This window comes from Bufo bufo, chromosome 1 (genome assembly GCF_905171765.1).
Source record: "Bufo bufo chromosome 1, aBufBuf1.1, whole genome shotgun sequence".
In the NCBI taxonomy this organism is placed as follows: domain Eukaryota; kingdom Metazoa; phylum Chordata; class Amphibia; order Anura; family Bufonidae; genus Bufo; species Bufo bufo.
In genome coordinates, this window is record NC_053389.1 from 113212983 (window position 1) to 113235741 (window position 22759).

A 22759-nucleotide genomic window follows, 5' to 3' on the forward strand; every position below is an offset into this window, starting at 1 on the left:
ATATGAGATAGATAGATATGAGATAGATAGATAGATAGATAGATAGATAGATGATAGATAGATAGATAGATATGAGATAGATAGATAGATAGATAGATAGATAGATAGATAGATAGATAGATAGATAATAGATAGATAGATATTAGATAGATAGATAGATAGATAGATAGATAGATAGATAGATAGATAGATAGATAGATAGACAGACAGATAGATAGATAGATAAATAGATAGAGATAGATAGATAGATAGATAGTGAGAGATAGATAGATAGATAGAGATAGTGAGAGAGATATAGATAGATAGATAGATAGATAGATAGATAGACAGACAGACAGATAGATAGATAAATAGATAGAGATAGTGAGAGATAGATAGATAGATAGATAGTGAGAGATAGATAGATAGATATGAGATAGATAGATAGATAGATAGATAGATAGATAGATAGATAGATAGATATAGATAGATAGATAGATAGATAGAGATAGTGAGAGAGATATAGATAGATAGATAGATAGATAGATAGATAGATATGAGATAGATAGATAGATAGACAGACAGACAGATAGATAGATAGATAAATAGATAGAGATAGTGAGAGATAGATAGATAGATAGATAGATAGATAAATAGATATAGTGAGAGATAGATAGACAGACAGACAGATAGATAGATAGATAGATAGATAGATAGATAGATAGATAGATAGATAGAAAGTTTCTTGGTAGAGATGGTGGAAATGGATTAGGACGGTCATACTCTGGAGGTTGCACACAACCCTACATGTTGTCTACCAGCTATGAGCGGCAGTTTGATGTCTCGGGTCTATAGTATAACTGCTTCTATTTGAAGATTTCAAATCTTAAAGAATTTTGCTAAGTTTAAACACAAATCCGTCATACGGCCACTTATCTGTCTCGCTCATTCATTCCCAGTGACCTTGACGTATCCACCAGAAGGGCTTCTCATATCTTGGAGGTAGTCATAATACCCAGCAATGCTAATGAAATAGATCAATGTGAGTAGAAACCTGCGCGGCTTTAGACATCTATTGATCTGATAGTTAAATACTATGAAGCCTCTACTTGCTTTTAATGTATAGTTTTCCCTGGAGATCCGGCCCTGTTTGTGGCTGAACCCTCTAACCTCATGAGTGAATGTACTAGATTCACTATTAAAAAGAACAATCGCTTGGTGGTTAAGCCCCTCGGAAACAGAAAGACATAAAACACCATCTGGAACCAAAAGGTTAATTCCTTGGGGCCAAATAATTCTGGAAGACGGCACTGAAAATAAATGAACACAAACACACGACTAGATTTACAGTGGGACCTGTAGACACACACCCTGTGGTACATTAAAGGGGGTGTCTAATGAAAGCAGACACCTTCTATAGGCTCTTTCGGCATAAAGACATCATAGAGAGGGATCCCCCGTTTCATAGCCCCCTCTGTAAACATAGCCCCTAACAAAGAGTTCACCCAGCCTGCGGCCCGCCCATGTATTGCATCCTTGGCCATTCCTTTTAAAAGGTTGACAACTAGGTGCTCACCATAAGGAGTAATGGCGCCCCCTGAATCTTGAAGAAGGCCTATCCCATGATTAATGTTAAAAATGATAATCAGATCATATAGTCCATGACAATCTCTTTCTAACAAAGCCAGAACCAGCCCTGTACCTCACATGGATCCAGAGATCTCCCCATTCATTGCTCTGCTAGATTTATTTTAGGCTGGCAGCTCTCTCCCTATCACAGCTCAGGGGGCGTGTCCTTTCTGCCGCAGCTCTCTCCCTATCACAGCTCAGGGGGCGTGTCCTTTCTGCCGCAGCTCTCTCCCTATCACAGCTCAGGGGGCGTGTCCTTTCTGCCGCAGCTCTCTGCCTATAACTGACACATCTTCTAATAGTAGATCCAGCTGCTGCCAGTTAAAGGATGGAAGTGAGTATGCGCGACCACCTCAGCAAGGTGGACAGAAATAGGGAAAACAACAAACAGCAGGTGGTGTTATCCTCTTCACCCGGTGCTGCACTAGGCACTATCAGCATACAGTTTCAGAACATAATGCACATAGGCGCGCACTATGACCTGACACTTTGCGATATCAGGACGCAGTGCACCACTGGCGCCAGGACACAGGCAGTGCTGAAGAGCCAGAGTGGTGGAGGTGTCAGGAGGAGGAGAGGAGAAGTGAGTCTTTTTTTTGTCTGCTCTGAGGTCAGCATTTTGGGGACAGATGGGTTGGGTGGGGGTTATAGGTGGTCTAATTTGGGGTCTGTATAAATTTGAGGTCTATGTGAATTTGGGGTCTGATGTGGGGTCTGTATGAATCTGGGGGCTGATTTGGGGTTTAATCTCTACTGATCTGCGGTTGTCCAACCATGTGACATTTATATTTGATAATTTATTAGAATGCTACAAACAAGTAGTGATAACTCTCATCTCACTGTTCTCACCACTAGGGGAGCTCTTGGCATCATTCCTGGGCTTGGCCGCCTCAGGTGAAGCTTAGGGGCGGTGAGTGTGACTTATGTACCGGTATGTGCTGTACGTGTGATATATGTGGATATTACACGTCTGTAACACAGAAGAGCGGGGATCCTGTGTGGGCTTTGAGTAATGCACTTCACCACTGTGTATCGGCCCGTATATCTGGCCAGGTTTGAGACCCCTGATCTAGCTTATGTTACTGACTACAAAAAAAGGGGTATACAGTGCAGAAGAAGCCTGGGAGTGAAACATACGTTGTGGTCGCCAATGCTCTGCTTTGGTCGGTATTTACCTATTATATGTCTAGCAATGTATTGTGTCCTTTTTTTTGAAGCCTGTAATATAAGGTAGATTTTGGTAGTGATTAGGCGCATTTAATTTGTAGACTATGTTATTCATACCATAGCATCACTGCTGCGGTGTAGTTCTGTCCCTGTATATGGTATCGCTTTCATGCAATTTTACGCATTTTATGTACAACAAAGATGTATATGATTTTTGCAACATGTCTTTCCTGTGAGATTTTTGGAGGTTTTTATTATATTGACATGGCGCAGGATGATTTATATTTTTTATTATTATTTAGTCCCGAGCTTTGCCGAAATACCAAGTATAAGTGAGCTTATCTGGTGTCTTGGCTTCCATTTATACCAGACACCATGATTTTGTACCAGATCCATCATACAATAACTGGCAGACCCAACTGACTCATGATGGGGTCCATTGGGGTACCCTTGATAGTTTCGGAACTGGTGAGATGGATTAACTCCCATTCACTTCTATAGGGGCTAGGGAAACACACAGCACAGTGAGCTCGGCTATTTCCATCAAACTAGCCACCCTTTACTACGTGCATGCAGCGGCCAGTGAGATATGGTGAGGCAGGTGGGGGAGGTGGGTGCGGGATCCAAGATATGGGACCCACATCTATTAGATATTTATGATTTTTCGTGTGGTCAGGCCATAAATGTCTGAGATGAGAATACCTTTATTAAGGAGCTTTCTGGTTTTATAAGATAAAGACGTTATCAGCTTCAGAAAATCCATTTTCCAATGCTCTTATGGAATTCAGAGTTAATACAGCCTCCTCATCTAGTAGCCAGAACGAATTGCCACTACAAAGAGCACCCCTCCCTGAAGGACCCAGCAGGCCCATGTTTTACATGACTAGCTTAAAAATATCCATAAACTCTGCCGGCGGCTTACTGCTATTTGCTGGGCCGCACCTGGAACTTCAACCTGAACCAATGGCGAGTCCAGACACAGCTGCAAATTCTACGTAAATCGTGAGAACTCGCTACGGCTGCCAACGTGCACTTGTAATGGCACCCTCGTGCTTTTTGTTCATGAATGCAATTTACTCATTTTTGTCTAAAAATCTTATTTTTTATTACCTTTTATTGAAAATATTGAGCCATTCTGTCACAAAGGGTTAACTGTTTTTCTAGCTGTGTGACTGGTACTTTTACTTTCACTTTGTGCCATCATCTAATAAACCTTATCGCTAAATTACTAAAAGGTCCTAAACACTTATTTAGACCCCATTCTTATCAGCAAGATAAAAGCTGAGCTATAATGAGTGCGTATAATGTCAGAAAGCAGAGATAAGGAGCCTGTCTGCTCCTCAGGTGACAGAAAATCCACAGGGTGCTACTACAGCATCTCAGCTCTGTACAGAAAAAAGGATTCCATATTTTTAATAGACCAATTGAATGTTTTTTTTTTTTATCTCAAAATGAGTATAATGCAATATTATTATTTTTTTATTCCCCCCAAAGGTGTACATAGCCTTTAACTCTCATATCATATAGATACAAATGTAACAAAGCTTCATCTGTGATCTATGGGCAGACTCTGAATGGAAACTCAAATGTTTCCATTCACTGACAACAAGATGAAACTAGAACTTGATGAATTGAAGCACAAGCAACCACTGCAGAGGACATGAGAACTATAATCTAAAAGCCATATCTCTCTTTACGTCTGCACATACATGTGATAGTGGACAATGATATATAAGGCTTTGGCTGTCTATAAAACACAGTCAGGTTCTGGGAGTATGATGGAGGCTCCCAGCTCAATGATATCATTTTTGGGTTTTGTTATAGTCTTTATCTATGGAGAGACGTAGGGTGATTCGGCTTTATTGGAGCCACTGTAAATATTTCATCGGTAAATTGCAGAAATAGCAATTTAATAACATAATGTTCTAATTATTATCGTTTCCCTGAAAGTATCCTGAAGATAGGTCGTCAGTATTATAATCTCGGAAAACCCCTTTAAATTAGTTATCCACATCCTTCATACAGGATAGATGATCACTGCAATGCATCAAATGTGATTTTTATTACAGATTTGGACCATATGGCTTCTGCAGCTTGCATGTATTTGAATACATAGAAAGCTGCAGAACATTGCTCACTGTCTAAAGCTCATCTGATGGAAACATGAAAGCAGCGGCAGCCAAATAGTCCAAAATGTGTAAGAACTCACTGAAAATACTTTTTTATTACATATTTGACACAATGCACTAAAAAAAAGTGATTAAAGGTATCCATAGCCTTTAAAGGAAACCTGTCACCTTGAGAATGCTAATTATTCTGCAGGCAGCTATAATTAATATTTTTTATTATTTATTATTATTATTTGAAAGCACCATTAATTCCATGGCATTGTACATCCAGACTGGGTTACACAAATATAAAAATGCAATAAACAAGAAATTATTAACAGACTGGTACAGAGGGGTAGAGGACCCTGCCCACAAGAGCTAACAATCTACAATACAGAGCAGGAGGAGCTGAGCAGATTAATATATTGTTTTGTGGGAAAAGATTCAGTAAAACTTTTAGTTTATACATTTAAATCCCTGCTCATTCTGAGCTTTGAAGTCCAGGAGGCGGTCCTATCAGTGATTGACAGCTATCTCTGTATACACAGTCATAGAGGGAAGGCTGTCAGTCACTGATAGGACCGCTTCGTCATAGAGGGAAGGCTGTCAATCACTGATAGGACCTCCTCGTCATAGAGGGAAGGCTGTCAATCACTGATAGGACCGCCTTGTCATAGAGGGAAGGCTGTCAATCACTGATAGGACCTCCTCGTCATAGAGGGAAGGCTGTCAATCACTGATAGGACCGCCTTGTCATAGAGGGAAGGCTGTCAATCACTGATAGGACCGCCTCGTCATAGAGGGAAGGCTGTCAATCACTGATAGGACCGCCTCGTCATAGAGGGAAGGCTGTCAATCACTGATAGGACCGCCTCGTCATAGAGGGAAGGCTGTCAATCACTGATAGGACCGCCTCGTCATAGAGGGAAGGCTGTCAATCACTGATAGGACCGCCTCGTCATAGAGGGAAGGCTGTCAATCACTGATAGGACCGCCTCGTCATAGAGGGAAGGCTGTCAATCACTGATAGGACCGCCTCGTCATAGAGGGAAGGCTGTCAATCACTGATAGGACCGCCTCGTCATAGAGGGAAGGCTGTCAATCACTGATAGGACCTCCTCGTCATAGAGGGAAGGCTGTCAGTCACTGATAGGACCGCCTCGTCATAGAGGGAAGGCTGTCAATCACTGATAGGACCGCCTCATTATAGAGGGAAGGCTGTCAATCACTGATAGGACCGCCTCGTCATAGAGGGAAGGCTGTCAATCACTGATAGGACCGCCTCGTCATAGAGGGAAGGCTGTCAATCACTGATAGGACCTCCTCGTCATAGAGGGAAGGCTGTCAGTCACTGATAGGACCGCCTCGTCATAGAGGGAAGGCTGTCAATCACTGATAGGACCGCCTCATTATAGAGGGAAGGCTGTCAATCACTGATAGGACCGCCGCCTGGACTTCAGAGCCCAGAGATATAACTTATACTGAATTGTTTTCCATAAAACTATATATCAATCTGCTCAGCTCCTCCTGCTCTATAACCTGCTGCCTGCAGCTCAGACAACGTGACAGGTTCCCTTTAGTCTAAAAGACAGGGTCAGACAATGGTTATCATGTTACCAGCATCTAATCTTGGGGAAGCATTAAAGGGTAACCCTATTATACTAGGTACCTGACCTGTCTTGCTCTGTTCAATTCTTCAACATGTATAGACATCATACCTCCAAAAAATGTAATCTCAAATTGCGGGACATTTGAAGCTCTGCCAGTTCCATGTAAGACTCTTACACTGTCTAGAATTCCACCCTTTAAGCAAATCAACCCTGCTCCATCCCATCCAACATAAAAAATTAAGTAAAAAAAAAAAAAAATGAATAAAATAAAATAAAAATGAATACAAAATAAAGAAAATGTACTAATAGTTTTGATAAAAAAATGTTTAGTGTCTTCAGATCTTATGCTGAGCTGTGGGTCTCCATGGTTACCAAAATCCCGGGTGGTATGATCCTGCAGTTATGAGTTACTCTCACAGCTAACCTACACTAAAAGAGGGAGGAATGGAAAAGTACCAGAACCACTGGCAATGATGCACTGCTCTGTATTGATCGTTTTCATTCCCAGTGAAACGGAAAGGTAGAAAAATAAAGAAAATTTATAGTTATCACTAGGTAGCCTAGGAGGTTCTAGGATATGAGAAACAGCATGCATGGGAAAGATGCCGAGGGTGCACTACTCTGACAAAAAGACCAGGTCAACTAAACATGGTCTAAGCCCCATCCCCTTAATCCATCCCATGAAGAAAAGAAAGGGACCAGAAGGTGAAGGATCCTTATTTACTCTGGCAGATTCCATCAGAGATATCTTGAAGGAACTTGCCTACAATCTTGAAGAAAGATCAATGGATTTAATTGTTGTGTCATTAATTATGTCTGTAGTATAACATATATTTTTTTTTATTCCCTGGGGCCGGTCATAATGGAGGCACACGGTTCTTTCCTGTAAAGGAGTTACATCAGCGTATGTGTGCCTTATGACAGCTTCAAAGAATGGAAGTTAATGGGCAGAAAAGTCCATCAATACGTCCCCCTCCAGAATCTTATATGTGGATATAATTATAGTATTGCTATACTATCTTATCTACTCCTGTAATAAAAAAACTGATCTGTCATCTCTCATTTCCCCCTCTAATGATAATGACTCTGCTTATTCTGTCCCAATCTAAACAGCAAAGCTGATAAGTGATCTGCAGAGAACGGGATGTGTCAGTTTATGGTGGGCTCTCTGATGACCAGTATGGCCTCCTACACATATGTCCGGCTATGCGGCACAGTTCCGATATGAAGCAGAAAATGCCGGAGGGAAACTGAGCCAGAACTGATGCCATAGTTTTCTATGGGTTCGTGAAAATACATCCAGTGCATCAGCTGTAATTCTGGATGCCAAATAGCGCCAGACAGAAAAAAAATGCTGCTCGTTCAGTTTTTCTGTCCAGCGCTATAAGTGTACAGATGCCGGATCTGTGCACTGAAGTGCTGTGCACATATATCAGTTGTGTCTGGCTCCAGCATAAAACAACTGGCCAGGGACAACTGATATATGTGAAGGTCGCCTATGAAAACTGGATTATTTTAGGAGTATTTTCTATATGGGTAGTCACATGAAAAAATAAAAATGCTTAAAGGGATTGTCCCACAAATAATATTATACAGTTTTAAAACCAGCACCTGCATCTGAATACTTCTGTAATTGCATGTATTTAAAAATGTAGCATAGCCACTGAGTTATTCAATAAAATCTATCTGTACAGCACCACCAGCACCACCTGCTTTTTTTCTTATTACTTTGACCTGCTCACTGAGAAGGCCGCACATGCTCAGTTTTATCCTTCAACTGCCTCCTGAGCTGTGATAGGGAGAGCATGGACACACCCCCTGAGCTGTGATAGAGAGAGCATGGACATGCCCCCTGAGCTGTGATAGGGAGAGCATGGACACGCCCCCTGAGCTGTGATAGGGAGAGCATGGACACGCCCCCTTAGCTGCAGCAGAAAAGACACTCCCCTTGAGCTGCCAGCTTGATATAAATCTAGCAGAACCATGAATGAGATCTCTGGATCCATGTCAGGTACAGGGCTGGTTCTAGGTTTGTTAGAGAGAGATTGTCATGTCCTGTGTGATGTCTGATTTTCATTTTTTACATTAGTCATGGGATAACCCCTTTAACATTATATTTGGATTATAATCCTGGTTTAAATGATGTCACGTCCTGATTCCCATTAAACCTATAAGTGGGTATTTATAGTGCCTCAGGATGGGGATATAGGGGGAGATCTATCAAAACTGGTGTAAAGTAGAACTGGCTTAGTTGCTCATAGTAACCAATCAGATTTCACCTTTCATTTTTGACAGCTCCTTTGAAAAATAAAAGGATCAATTGGTTGCTATGGGCAACTAAACCAGTTTTGATAAATCTCCCCCATAGCTCCCAACATGAAAACTGGTAAATATATAACTGACAGAACATCTCAGCGCATCTTATAACCTGCGCGTATGCGCTCATTATTAAGGGCCAGTTCACACAGAGTTTTTCACACTGATTTTGGAGCGTTTCTGCGTAAAAAAAAAAACGCCTTAAAACAGCCTCCCATTAATTTCAATGGGAAGCAGCAGCGTGTAAAAAAGAAGCAGCATGTCCTATCTTGGGGCAGAATCAGCGCTGAATCTCCATGAAAGTCCATCCATTTTTGTGTGTTTTCCGTGCGTTGTTTGGCGCAGATCTGCTTCAAAGACCTTCAGCTTTGTATTGAAGTGAACACTTTTTTTCGTGCTGAAAAAAGACGCGTGTATTCCGTGGCATTTTTATTTTTTTATGCATGTATTTAAAAATCAGTCATGTGAACTAGCCCTTATAGTAACAACAACACCAATCTAACTTTATTTATAACATAACGGTGAACGCCGAGCAGCTTCATTATGACCCCCGTACGCCGCGTATTGCTTAGGCCATGTGTTCCCAACCGTCCGTATACTGATGAGTTATTCTTTCACCTGTCCTACATCATCACTCCATTACTAAAATCTTTTTTTTCTCCTCCCGCAGATATTGGAGTGATCCAGATTTAGTTGATGGGCAGCCAACTGCACTGTATCTACGTTTTCCACATCAATACTCATTTATGGCTTGGTAATTGCAGAACCGCATCCCCTGCCCTTATCTATCACAGCGACCCAAGGAATTATAGTTACATTAAAGCTGTGTCATTTCTTCTCCAAGACCATGTATCATCTTCAGCCCGTTCTGTGTGAACACGTGGACATAGCGGGCATACTGGCAAATATGGATTTGGGGAATGCATACGATGAATGCCAATGCAGGATGCCCATAAACAAGTCACGCCCACCTGTGGCAGCCAATGGCAGCAGGACTTTGCAGTAAAATCATGAGGTCTGTGGCTGCCGCGGTTGTGCGTGGCATGTTGCCGCATGCATCCAGCCGCGGTGTAATTTGTTATTATTACATCTATAAGGGCTCATGCACGCGACTGTATGTATCTTGCGAGCTGTAAAAAATACGGGTGACGTCCGTGTGCATTCCATATTTTGCAGAACGGAACAGCTGGCCCCTAATAGAACAGTCCTATCCTTGTCCGTAATGTGGAGTAACTTCCATTTTTTTGCGGACCCATTGAAATGAATGGTTCCGCATACGGTCCGCAAAAAAAAACAAAAAACGGAACGGACACGAAAAGAAAATATGTTCGTGTGTGTGAGTCCTAGAGCACAGTCGTAAAAACAAATCGTTTGCACCTTGTGGGACTACAACTCCCAGCAGATTGCGTCTAACCTGCCGTTCTGTAGACGCTGGGACAGATTTATTAATCCTGTCTGATATTCAGACAGTGTAAACCTAGACTAGACAGTCCAAGTATGACCAGATTTATCACAGTGATGGATGCTGGGTGATAAATCTACTGCACCTTTAGGCCTCTTTCAGATGGGCGTTGCGGGAAAATGTGCAGGTGCGTTACGGGAACACGGTTAACATGGTTATAAGGGAAAATAATAGCATTCTTAATACAGAATGCATAGTACAATAGCGCTGGAGGGGTTAAAAAAAAAAAAAAAAAAAATTTAACTCACCTTAATCCACTTGCTGGCGCTGCCGGCATCTCGTCTGTCTCCTTCTTTGCTGAACAGGACCTGTGGTAAGCATTGATTCCAGGACCTGTGGTGACGTCACTCCGGTCATCACATGATCCATCACATGACCCATCACCATGGTAAAAGATCATGTGATGGATCATGTGATGACCGAAGTGACGTCACCACAGGTCCTGGAATGAATGCTTACCACAGGTCCTGTTCAGCAAAGAAGGAGACAGACGAGATGCCGGCAGCGCCAGCAAGTGGATTAAGGTGAGTTAAATTATTTTTTATATTTTTTTAACCCCTCCAGCGCTATTTTACTATGCATTCTGTATTCAGAATGCTATTATTTTCCCTTATAACCATGTTATAAGGGAAAATAATAATGATCGGGTCTCCATCCCGATCGTCTCCTAGCAACCGTGCGTGAAAATCGCACTGCATCCGCACTTGCTTGCGGATGCTTGCGATTTTCACGCAACCCCATTCACTTCTATGGGGCCTGCGTTGCGTGAAAAAGGCAGAATATAGAGCATGCTGCGATTTTCACGCAACGCACAAGTGATGCGTGAAAATCACCGCTCATGTGAACAGCCCCATAGAAATGAATGGGTCGGTATTCAGTGCGGGTACAATGCGTTCAACTCACACATCGCATCCGCGTGGAATACTCGCCCGTGTGAAAGGGGCCTTAGGCCCCTTTCACACGAGCGAGTTTTCCGCGCGGGTGCAATGTGTGACGTGAACGCATAGCACCCGCACTGAATCCTGACCCATTAATTTCAATGGGTCTGTGTACATGAGCGTTGTTTTTCACGCATCAGTTCTGCGTTGCGTGAAAATCGCAGCATGTTCTATATTCTGCGTTTTTCACACAGCCCTGGCCCCATAGAAGTGAATGGGGCTGCGTGAAAAACGCATTGCATCCGCAAGCAAGTGCGGGTGCGATGCGTTTTTCACTGATGGTTGCTAAGAGACGTTGTTTGTAAACCTTCAGTTTTTTATCACGCGCGTGAAAAACGCATCAAAACGCACTGCACCTGCGCGGAAAAAACTGAACGCAATCGCAGACAAAACTGATCCGGACCTAATCCGTCACGCTCGTGTGAAAGGGGACTTAGGCTGGTTTCACACGGGCGTTGCGGAAAAATGTGCGGGTGCGTTACGGGAACACCCGCGATTATTCCGCACGAGTGCAAAACATTGTAATGCGTTTTGCACTCGCGTGAGAAAAATCGTGCGTGTTTGGTACCCAAACCCGAACTTCTTCACAGAAGTTCGGGCTTGGGATCGGTGTTCTGTGGATTGTATTATTTTCCCTTATAACATGGTTATAAGGGAAAATAATAGCATTCTGAATACAGAATGCAAAGTAAAATAGCACTGGAGGGGTTAAAAAAAAATAAAAAATTATTTAACTCACCTTAATCCACTTGCTCGCGTAGCCCGGCATCTCCTTGTGTCTCCTTTGATGAAGGACCTGTGATGACGTCACTCCGGTCATCACAAGGTACGTCACATGATCTTTTACCATGGTGGTGTGTTTTGCTGTCCGCAAATCGCGTATCCGCAAAACACGGATGGTGTCTGTGTGCGTTCTGCAATTTGCGGAACGGCACGGACAGCCTTTAATATAACTGCCTATTCTTGTCTGCAAATCGTGGACAAGAATAGGACATGCTATATTTTTTTTGCGGGGCCACAGAACGGAGCAACGGATGCGGACAGCACACGGAGTGCTGTCCGCATCTTTTGCGGCCCCATTGAAGTGAATAGGTCCGCATCCGAGCCGCCAAAACTGTGGCTTGGATACGGACCAAAATAACAGCCGTGTGCATGAGGCCTATAAAACATGCTGCGTTTTTCACGCAATACAGAACTGATTCTTGAAAAAAAAAAACAACACTCATGTACACAGACCTATTGAAATGAATGGGTCAGGATTTAGTGCGGGTGCTATGCATTCACGTCACGCATTGCACCAGCGCGGAAAACTCGCTTGTGTGAAAGGGGCCTTAGACTGGACTGCAGTTTTTTTCTACTTAGCGCTAGAATCACGCGACGGAATTTTGTCGCAATTTTTGTGTATCTAAAGCCACACCTCTCAACCGCTAAGCCACACCCCCTTTCAAGGCAAAAAAAGTGCCCATGCGGTACAAGACCTGTTTTGCCAGGCACATAGTAATCATGGTATGCAATAGTAAACCTACCACATTGTTCTTTTCTGTGAAAGAAAGAAGGAAAACCGCATCCAAAAATGTAGGGGGTCATTTATCAATCTGAAATACGCCTATATTAGGTGTATTTTAGGTTCAGATTGCGGCGCAACTAGCAATCTGCGACTTCTCCCTGCTCAAACCAGATCTAAAATTGTGGGCGTGGCATGGGTGGGGAAGGGGAGGGGCCAGCAGGCCCATCTCACTTACCATTTTCTACACTAAAAAATTGTCTAAATATAAGCCAGGTAGAAGCGGCGGACGATTCGCCGAAGTTACGGAGAGGCCGGTGCCTCTTCATAACTTTGGCGGAACCACCGCTAGATATAGGGGTTATTAAGACAGCCGTCTAAAATGCTGGTCTTAATAAACGTGCCCCGTAGTCTTTATAGATTCCACTGCATCGCACTCAGCCAGAATCCTATAGCGTACTGATGAGGGGCAAGCACCCCGAAACAGCTGTCTATGGATGGATATTTGGCTGGCTATTTTCCCTTGTCATGTCCTTGTTAAAAAGTCGGACGTTGACTCACATGGAGACACTTTCAAAAGGTGGCGCTAGCGAGGCGGTTCTCTTTCCCTGGTAGATAACTCTTTGTATATTTTTTTCCCATGGAGCATTTCCAATAAGTCTCCATAGACAGCTGGTCTCCGTAAGGGGATCCAGCATCCCCTAAGCAGGATTACAACCCAATAATGTGAGTGACAATATGGCTGGTGTGTTGGGGACATGGGCATTGGCAAGTTCAAGGTCCTCATGTCTGCCTGAGCAATTCTCCTATAGAATACAGGTGGGAGTGAGAAAAGTTTTAGACAAATCAACTATGTGATAGACGGAAAACCTAAGAAATAATGGAACCTACTGAACTACTATGCCGTGCAAGGTTCACAAAGCCACATTTTGCGCAAAACTGTGAAGCTTTTTGTACTTTTCTGCCTTATTTTAAAAATGTACAGTCGTGGCCAAAAGTTTTGAGAATGACACAAATATTAGTTTTCACAAAGTTTGCTGCTAAACTGCTTTTAGATCTTTGTTTCAGTTGTTTCTGTGATGTAGTGAAATATAATTACACGCACTTCATACGTTTCAAAGGCTTTTATCGACAATTACATGACATTTATGCAAAGAGTCAGTATTTGCAGTGTTGGCCCTTCTTTTTCAGGACCTCTGCAATTCGACTGGGCATGCTCTCAATCAACTTCTGGGCCAATTTCAGACTGATAGCAACCCATTCTTTCATAATCACTTCTTGGAGTTTGTCAGAATTAGTGGGTTTTTGTTTGTCCACCCGCCTCTTGAGGATTGACCACAAGTTCTCAATGGGATTAAGATCTGGGGAGTTTCCAGGCCATGGACCCAAAATGTCAACGTTTTGGTCCCCGAGCCACTTGGTTATCACTTTTGCCTTATGGCACGGTGCTCCATCGTGCTGGAAAATGCATTGTTCTTCACCAAACTGTTGTTGGATTGTTGGAAGAAGTTGCTGTTGGAGGGTGTTTTGGTACCATTCTTTATTCATGGCTGTGTTTTTGGGCAAAATTGTGAGTGAGCCCACTCCCTTGGATGAGAAGCAACCCCACACATGAATGGTCTCAGGATGCTTTACTGTTGGCATGACACAAGACTGATGGTAGCGCTCACCTTTTCTTCTCCGGACAAGCCTTTTTCCGGATGCCCCAAACAATCGGAAAGAGGCTTCATCGGAGAATATGACTTTGCCCCAGTCCTCAGCAGTCCATTCACCATACTTTCTGCAGAAGATCAATCTGTCCCTGATGTTTTTTTTGGAGAGAAGTGGCATCTTTGCTGCCCTTCTTGACACCAGGCCATCTTCCAAAAGTCTTCGCCTCACTGTGCGTGCAGATGCGCTCACACCTGCCTGCTGCCATTCCTGAGCAAGCTCTGCACTGGTGGCACTCCGATCCCGCAGCTGAATCCTCTTTAGGAGACGATCCTGGCGCTTGCTGGACTTTCTTGGACGCCCTGAAGCCTTCTTAACAAGAATTGAACCTCTTTCCTTGAAGTTCTTGATGATCGTATAAATTGTTGATTGAGGTGCAATCTTAGTAGCCACAATATCCTTGCCTGTGAAGCCATTTTTATGCAACGCAATGATGGCTGCACGCGTTTCTTTGCAGGACACCATGGTTAACAATGGAAGAACAATGATTTCAAGCATCACCCTCCTTTTAACATGTCAAGTCTGCCATTTTAACCCAATCAGCCTGACATAATGATCTCCAGCCTTGTGCTCGTCAACATTCTCACCTGAGTTAACAAGACGATTACTGAAATGATCTCAGCAGGTCCTTTAATGACAGCAATGAAATGCAGTGGAAAGTTTTTTTTGGGATTAAGTTAATTTTCATGGCAAAGAAGGACTATGCAATTCATCTGATCACTCTTCATAACATTCTGGAGTATATGCAAATTGCTATTATAAAAACTTAAGCAGCAACTTGCACTGCTCACATGACCTTGGATTGTCCTGCTAGCCAATCCAAGGGCAGCAGGAAGTGTCCAGAACTGATTTGTTTTTGTTGAACCGAAGGGTCACTTTAACGTTAGCAGAATGCCATGATTAATGTAAAAAATAAAAATCAGACATCACATAGGACATGACAATCTCTTACTAACAAATCTGGAACCAGCCCTGTACCTCACATGGATCCATTCATTGCTGCAATTGTATGGTAAGTCATTTCTCAGGGGGGGTGTCCTTTCTGTTGCAGCCATCTCCCTGTCAAAGCTCAGGGGGGTGTATGCTTTCTCAGAGGGCATGTACTTTGTGTTGCAGATCTCACCCTGTAACTGTCCCAGCTTCTAACAGTAGATATGGCTGGTGGCAACTGAAGTATGAAGCTGAGCATGTGCGACCACCTCAGTAGGTGGACATGCACCTTACTATACAGATTAAACACTGCTGCTTTATAATGAAGTAAAGAGAAGCTCTCATAACTGGAGCATTTTTGTAGAACTGGAGCATTTTTGTAGCAGGAAGTAAATTACAAAAATAAGTCGTTTTTCAAGCTGAATTATATCAAAATAATATTTAATGGTGGCACAACCCCTTTAATTATCACTCATGTCAGTACACTTATGGCCAGCTTAAGGGCTCATGCACACGACCGTATAACACGGATCTGCAAAAAATACGGATGACGTCCGTGTGCATTCAGTATTTTGCAGAACGGAACAGCTGGCCCCTAATAGAACAGTCCTATCCTTGTCCGTTATGCGGACAATAATAGGACATGTTCTACTTTTTTGCGGAACAGACATACGGAAATGGAATACACACGGAGTAACTTCCGTTTTTTTGCTGACCCATTGTAATGAATGGTTCCGCATACTGTCCGCAAAAAAACATAAATAAAATACGTTTGTGTGCATGAGCCCTTAAGTGGAGATCAGCTCCACTACGTGAACAGCCCATTGATTTCAATGGGAACTATGTAAAGCTTCATTTCCTCTGTGGTGCCGCTGCAAGGAAATTAAACACTTACTGACGCTTTCGTCCCAAGATACCAGCTGACTGCTGGGAGTCCTAGCAGCAGGACCCCCTATGATCACTAGTGACCCTTCTAAAATATATGCTCATTGACTGACATAGAGAAGTAATCAACCGCAGATAATAAAAATGAGCAATTGGGATTTTTGGGGATTGAGACCTGTTCATAGTTTAGGTGTTTTTTTTAGGCCTTTAACCAAAAATTTTAATAAAAGAATTGCATATGCATTTTATTTCATGTGGTACGAAACACAAAGTTTTGCAACACAGGCAACACTGAGCCAAATATACAAATATAACAAAAATATACAAAAGAAAATATGTGGAATGTTGTGTACACACACAAAAGATATATATATATATATATATATATATATATATCCCAAAGTACAGAGAGAGAGAATTGCATCTAGCACTAATATACAGTAAGTGCCCCCATCAGTCTGGAGTGAAATACATGGTCCAATCAGCTCTTGATGTATTTACTGCACCGCTGCAAATAAATCCTGATGTCCTCCTTTGCTTTCTATGAGACCGAGGATTCTGTTTTTTATTTGTTGAAGTGCAACCTCTCTACTGGGTGACAGCTCTACAACGCATTGCCTTCGTCAATATTATCGATGGATTTGTGCACATAACCTACAACTGGGCGTCTGCCCTGTGACTCCAGTTAAGTAAATGTCCCCCCCATAAAATGCTCCATAAATTCCTCAGCTGACCAACCCATTGGACTTCTCCATAATCTTAGAATAAAGAGATTCCATGTGATCCAATTAGTTAAATGTAGATGGCTACAAGTCTTTAAGACATGGGTAACTGCTGCTGACATCCCCAAGCACAAGTGATATGAGAGGCCACCAAATGGCAGAATCTATGATGTATGGCAGAAGTCTCCAGAGCATTGCTCTCCTGAAGCTATGAAACTACAAATGATGGGTGGGGGGTTCGATAGCTGCAGGGTGAAAGGTTGGAGAGTGGAGACAACTGATTTACAGAATAATCAAGCAAATGCGTGGAAACAGATGAAAAAAAATCTATGGCACAAAGTATCATCTTTAATGGATGACTATACCTTGAGTAGGACACTACTCTGAGAAGCTAAGACTAGGTGGTTGCAAAGTGGAAAACTATCTACCCTGATTAATTATAATTGCCAGTCACCAATTCTATTCAATTTGTGTTCGGTGCAACATTGGTCAATCCAGTTTGGGTGGTTGCGGGGTGAATGGGCAGTTTTATTTCACAATAAGGGTCTACAGAAACTATAACCATGCAGATGAACCTGGCGAGCTTGAGGAGTTGAACAAGTTTGCTCCACTTGAGTGTCAGCACATCCATAGGTCATCATGCTTCAAACCAAAAGCCATCATGAGTCCAAGGTAAATTTACTGCAGCCTCCATCAGCATTCAGAGACAAATGTTAGCAACCAAGCTTGGGATTCCCCTGATTCACAATCCAGTTGAGGCATTGGTATTGCATTTTCTGTTTAAAATGGATTCCATGCAGAATAACCTTAGCGGTAACATAAAGGAATGATGCATCAGAGTTAACCTTCAGTGCATTGCTACACATCCAGACTTCAAGGTCCCGGTGTGAAAGTGATGAGCAATAAGTTAAATGAACTGCATTGTGAGCATGCAAACAGGACGTAAGAAAAAGGGTGGTGGAAAGAGGCTGCTTCACACATACAACATGGAACGTTCAGACCCCGAAACCAACATTTGTCAATGGCTCTGAACCTAACAAAAGTGTGACCACGCCATGGTACAGAAAACATCACACACGGAATCGATCAATGGTGCTAAGAGTTACTCAAGTGTGATCTGTCACAGGTGCTGAATCTTACACAACTGTGATGTCCATAGAGCTGGACCCAACACTAGCATGAAGTGTACATAGTACTAAACCAACTCAAGTGTCATCTGGACTGTACACAAGTGTAAGGTGTCCATAGTACTAAACCAACTCAAGTGTCATCTGAACTGTACACAAGTGTAAGGTGTCCATAGTACTAAACCAACTCAAGTGTCATCTGGACTGTACACAAGTGTAAGGTGTCCATAGTACTAAACCAACTCAAGTGTCATCTGGACTGTACACAAGTGTAAGGTGTCCATAGTACTAAACCAACTCAAGTGTCATCTGGACTGTACACAAGTGTAAGGTGTCCATAGTACTAAACCAACTCAAGTGTCATCTGGACTGTACACGAGTGTAAGGTGTCCATAGTACTAAACCAACTCAAGTGTCATCTGGACCGTACACAAATATAAGGTGTCCATAGTACTAAACCAACTCAAGTGTAATCTGGACCATACACAAGTGTAAGGTGTCCATAGTATTAAAACAACTCAAGTGTCATCTGGAATGTACACAAGTGTAAGGTGTCCAAAGTACTAAACCAACTCAAGTGTCATCTGGACTGTACACAAGTGTAAGGTGTCCATAGTATTAACAAACTCAAGTGTCATCTGGACCATACACAAGTATAAGGTGTCCATCGTATTAACCAACTCAAGTGTCATTTGGACTGTACACAAATAAAAGGTGTCCATAGTACTAAACCAACTCAAGTGTCATCTGGACCGTACACAAGTATAAGGTGTCCATAGTACTAAACCAATTCAAGTGTCATCTGGATCATACACAAGTATAAGGTGTCCATAGTACTAAACCAACTCAAGTGTCATCTGGATCATACACAAGTATAAGGTGTCCATAGTACTAAACCAACTCAAGTGTCATCTGGACTGTACACAAGTGTAAGGTGTCCATAGTATTAACAAACTCAAGTGTCATCTGGACCATACACAAGTATAAGGTGTCCATCGTATTAACCAACTCAAGTGTCATTTGGACTGTACACAAATATAAGGTGTCCATAGTACTAAACCAACTCAAGTGTCATCTGGACCGTACACAAGTATAAGGTGTCCATAGTACTAAACCAATTCAAGTGTCATCTGGATCATACACAAGTATAAGGTGTCCATAGTACTAAACCAACTCAAGTGTCATCTGGATCATACACAAGTATAAGGTGTCCATAGTACTAAAGCAACTCAAGTGTCATCTGGACTGTACACAAGTGTAAGGTGTCCATAGTACTAAACCAACTCAAGTGTCATCTGGATCATACACAAGTATAAGGTGTCCATAGTACTAAACCAACTCAAGTGTCATCTGGACTGTACACAAGTGTAAGGTGTCCATAGTACTAAACCAACTCAAGTGTAATCTGGACCATACACAAGTATAAGGTGTCCATAGTATTAACAAACTCAAGTGTCATCTGGACTGTACACAAGTGTAAGGTGTCCATAGTACTAAACCAATTCAAGTGTCATCTGGATCATACACAAGTATAAGGTGTCCATAGTACTAAATCAACTCAAGTGTCATCTGGACTGTACACAAGTGTAAGGTGTCCATAGTACTAAACCAACTCAAGTGTCATCTGGATCATGCACAAGTATAAGGTGTCCATAGTACTAAACCAACTCAAGTGTCATCATGACCATACACAAGTGTAAGGTGTCCATAGTACTAAACCAACTCAAGTGTAATCTGGACCATACACAAGTGTAAGGTGTCCATAGTATTAACAAACTCAAGTGTCATCTGGACTGTACACAAGTGTAAGGTGTCCATAGTACTAAACCAACTCAAGTGTCATCATGACCATACACAAGTGTAAGGTGTCCATAGTACTAAACCAACTCAAGTGTAATCTGGACCATACACAAGTGTAAGGTGTCCATAGTATTAACAAACTCAAGTGTCATCTGGACTGTACACAAGTGTAAGGTGTCCATATACTAAACTAAGGCTACTTTCACACTTGCGGCAGTGTGACCCGGCGGGCAGTTCCGTCGTCAGAACTGCTAGCCGGATCCGCCGATATGGGTGTGACTGAAAGCATTTGTGAGACGGATCCGGATGCGGATCCGTCTCACAAATGCATTGCAAGAACGGATCCGTCTCTCCGCTTGTCATGCGGACAGACGGATCCGTCTTGTATTTTTTTTTCACATTTTTACCGGTCTGCGCATGCGCAGGCCGGAAGGACGGATCCGGCATTCCGGTATTTTGAATGCCGGATCCGGCACTAATACATTCCTATGGGGAAAAATGCCGGATCCAGCATTCAGGCAAGTCTTCAGTTTTTGTCGCCGGAGATAAAACCGTAGCATGCTGCGGTTTTCTCTTTTGCCTGATCAGTCAAAATGACTGAACTGAAGACATCCTGATGCATCCTGAACGGATTACTCTCCATTCAGAATGAATGGGGATATACCTGATCAGTTCTTTTCCGGTATAGAGCCCCTGTGACGGAACTCTATGCCGGAAAAGAAAAACGCCAGTGTGAAAGTACCCTAACCTACATAAGTGTCATCTGTCCATGGTGCTGAACTGTGAGATGTCTCCATATTACTGAACCTTACACAAGTATAAGGTGTCCACAGTACTAGGCCAAGGATCAGCATCCACAGGCACTCCAGCTGTTTGGAAACTGTAACTTCCACAATGCTCCATCCATACACTTCTATGGGAATTACCAAAACCCTGAGCAATGCACATGCTGGGAGTTCTAGTTTCACTACAGCTGGAGTGTGAAAGGTTGTTGTACAAGAAGAAATAAGTGTCATCTATACATGGTTCTGAACCTTCCACAAGTGTGAGCTCTCCACACTACTGACCTTTACACAAGTGTGATATCGGAAGTGTACGGTATCTATAGTGTTTGACCAGCCTGAGTGTGATCTGTCCATGCTGCATAACCTTAGAGGAGTGTGGTGTGATCTGTCCATGGTGCTGGAAGCAGGTGCATCCCCCATTCATTCCTAGGTGGTCTGTTACAGACAGGCAGCCTCAGATGCAAGAAAGAGAGAGAGAGAGAGAGAGAGAAAGAGAGAGAGAGATAAAGTGCAAGAGGCACTCACCTTCCACAGTTGCAGTGACAGACCCGGTCTTCCCCTCTTAAATGCGGTAAGATGTAATTGTGAAATCGGTCCAAAAGAGCGTTCATGTCCATCAAGCAAGCTATTGCCTGTAAGAGCCCATAACCAAGGCATCGGGTCAACTCTAGATGGAATAAAACATTGACTCTAGTTTGCTGGCTAAAAAGACTGGAGCAGTCTTCACAATGCTGACACTAAAGGACACAATGCACAGTGACAGACACACACAGTGACAGACACACACAGTGACAGACACACACAGTGACAGACACACACAGTGACACACACACATAGTGACAGACACACACACATAGTGACAGACACACATAGTGACAGACACACACACACAGTGACAGACACACACAGTGACAGACACACACAGTGACACACACACATAGTGACAGACACACACACATAGTGACAGACACACATAGTGACAGACACACACACATAGTGACAGACACACACAGTGACAGACACACACATAGTGACAGACACACATAGTGACAGACACACACATAGTGACAGACACACACACACACACATAGTGACAGACACACACACATAGTGACACACACACAGTGACAGACACACACACATAGTGACACACACACAGTGACACACACATAGTGACACACACACAGTGACACACACACACAGTGACACACACACACAGTGACACACACACATAGTGACAGACACACACACACACACAGTGACAGACACACACAGTGACACACACACACACACACACACACACACACACACACACAGTGACAGACAGACACATGGACAGAAACACACACAGTGACACACACACACACACAGTGACAGAGACACACAGTGACACACACACACACAGTGACAGACACACACACACAGTGACAGACACACACACACACACACACACACACAGTGGCCAACACACTGTGACAGACACACATGGAGTCACTATGACATTGCTACAGATACATGAAGTGAGCAGAGTTCCTCTTACCATGACAATGGACGCCCCCAGCACCATAAAGATCATGGTGTTCGCGCTCATGTACATATATAGGATATTGACCAGGTTGTCTCTGTTTCCCCTAAAAAAGCCGGTTCTCTTCTTCTCTTTCCTCCCTCTTCTCCGCAAAGGTCAGAATTGGTCATCTCCCCTCCCCCCCAAAAAAGAGCTGCAATCCTTGATGTTGAAGAAGAAGCCGAGGATCCAGTAGTCACATATGGCTGTATACAGTCATGTTGGGAAAGTGCTGCACCCCCTGAAGGATTAGTGAAGCCCCCTCCCTCCCTTTCTTAGGGAAGTGTGGGGGTCGTCTCAGTCTTGATCGCCCTTCTTTCACTCCCCCCCCATTAAAAAACAAGGTGTCAGGCTTCTTCCTTCCGCCTCCCAGTTTTTAGGGCTGCGAGGACGGCGAACCCCCCTTCTCTGCATCAATGGATAACTGAAGGATCGCGGCTGAGGGGGTACAGGAGGCTGGGCAGAGGATCGCGGCTGAGGGGGTACAGGAGGCTGGGCAGAGGATCGCGGCTGAGGGGGTACA

The 22759-nt window shown here is 43.1% G+C and overlaps 1 protein-coding gene across 1 annotated transcript in view; it reads right to left on the reverse strand.

Annotated features, from left to right (window-relative positions):
- The window catches only part of TMEM240 (transmembrane protein 240), a 66473-nt gene extending 44147 nt beyond the window's left edge, over window positions 1-22326 (reverse strand). Inside the window, exons 1-2 of the mRNA XM_040428064.1 lie at window positions 22213-22326; window positions 21198-21304 (exon numbers count right to left, since the gene is read on the reverse strand). Of these exons, the coding sequence (XP_040283998.1) occupies window positions 21198-21304; window positions 22213-22269 (164 nt within the window). The 5' untranslated portion in view covers window positions 22270-22326. The remainder of the gene's footprint in view (window positions 1-21197; window positions 21305-22212) is intronic.
- Between the last annotated feature and the right edge of the window lie 433 nt (window positions 22327-22759).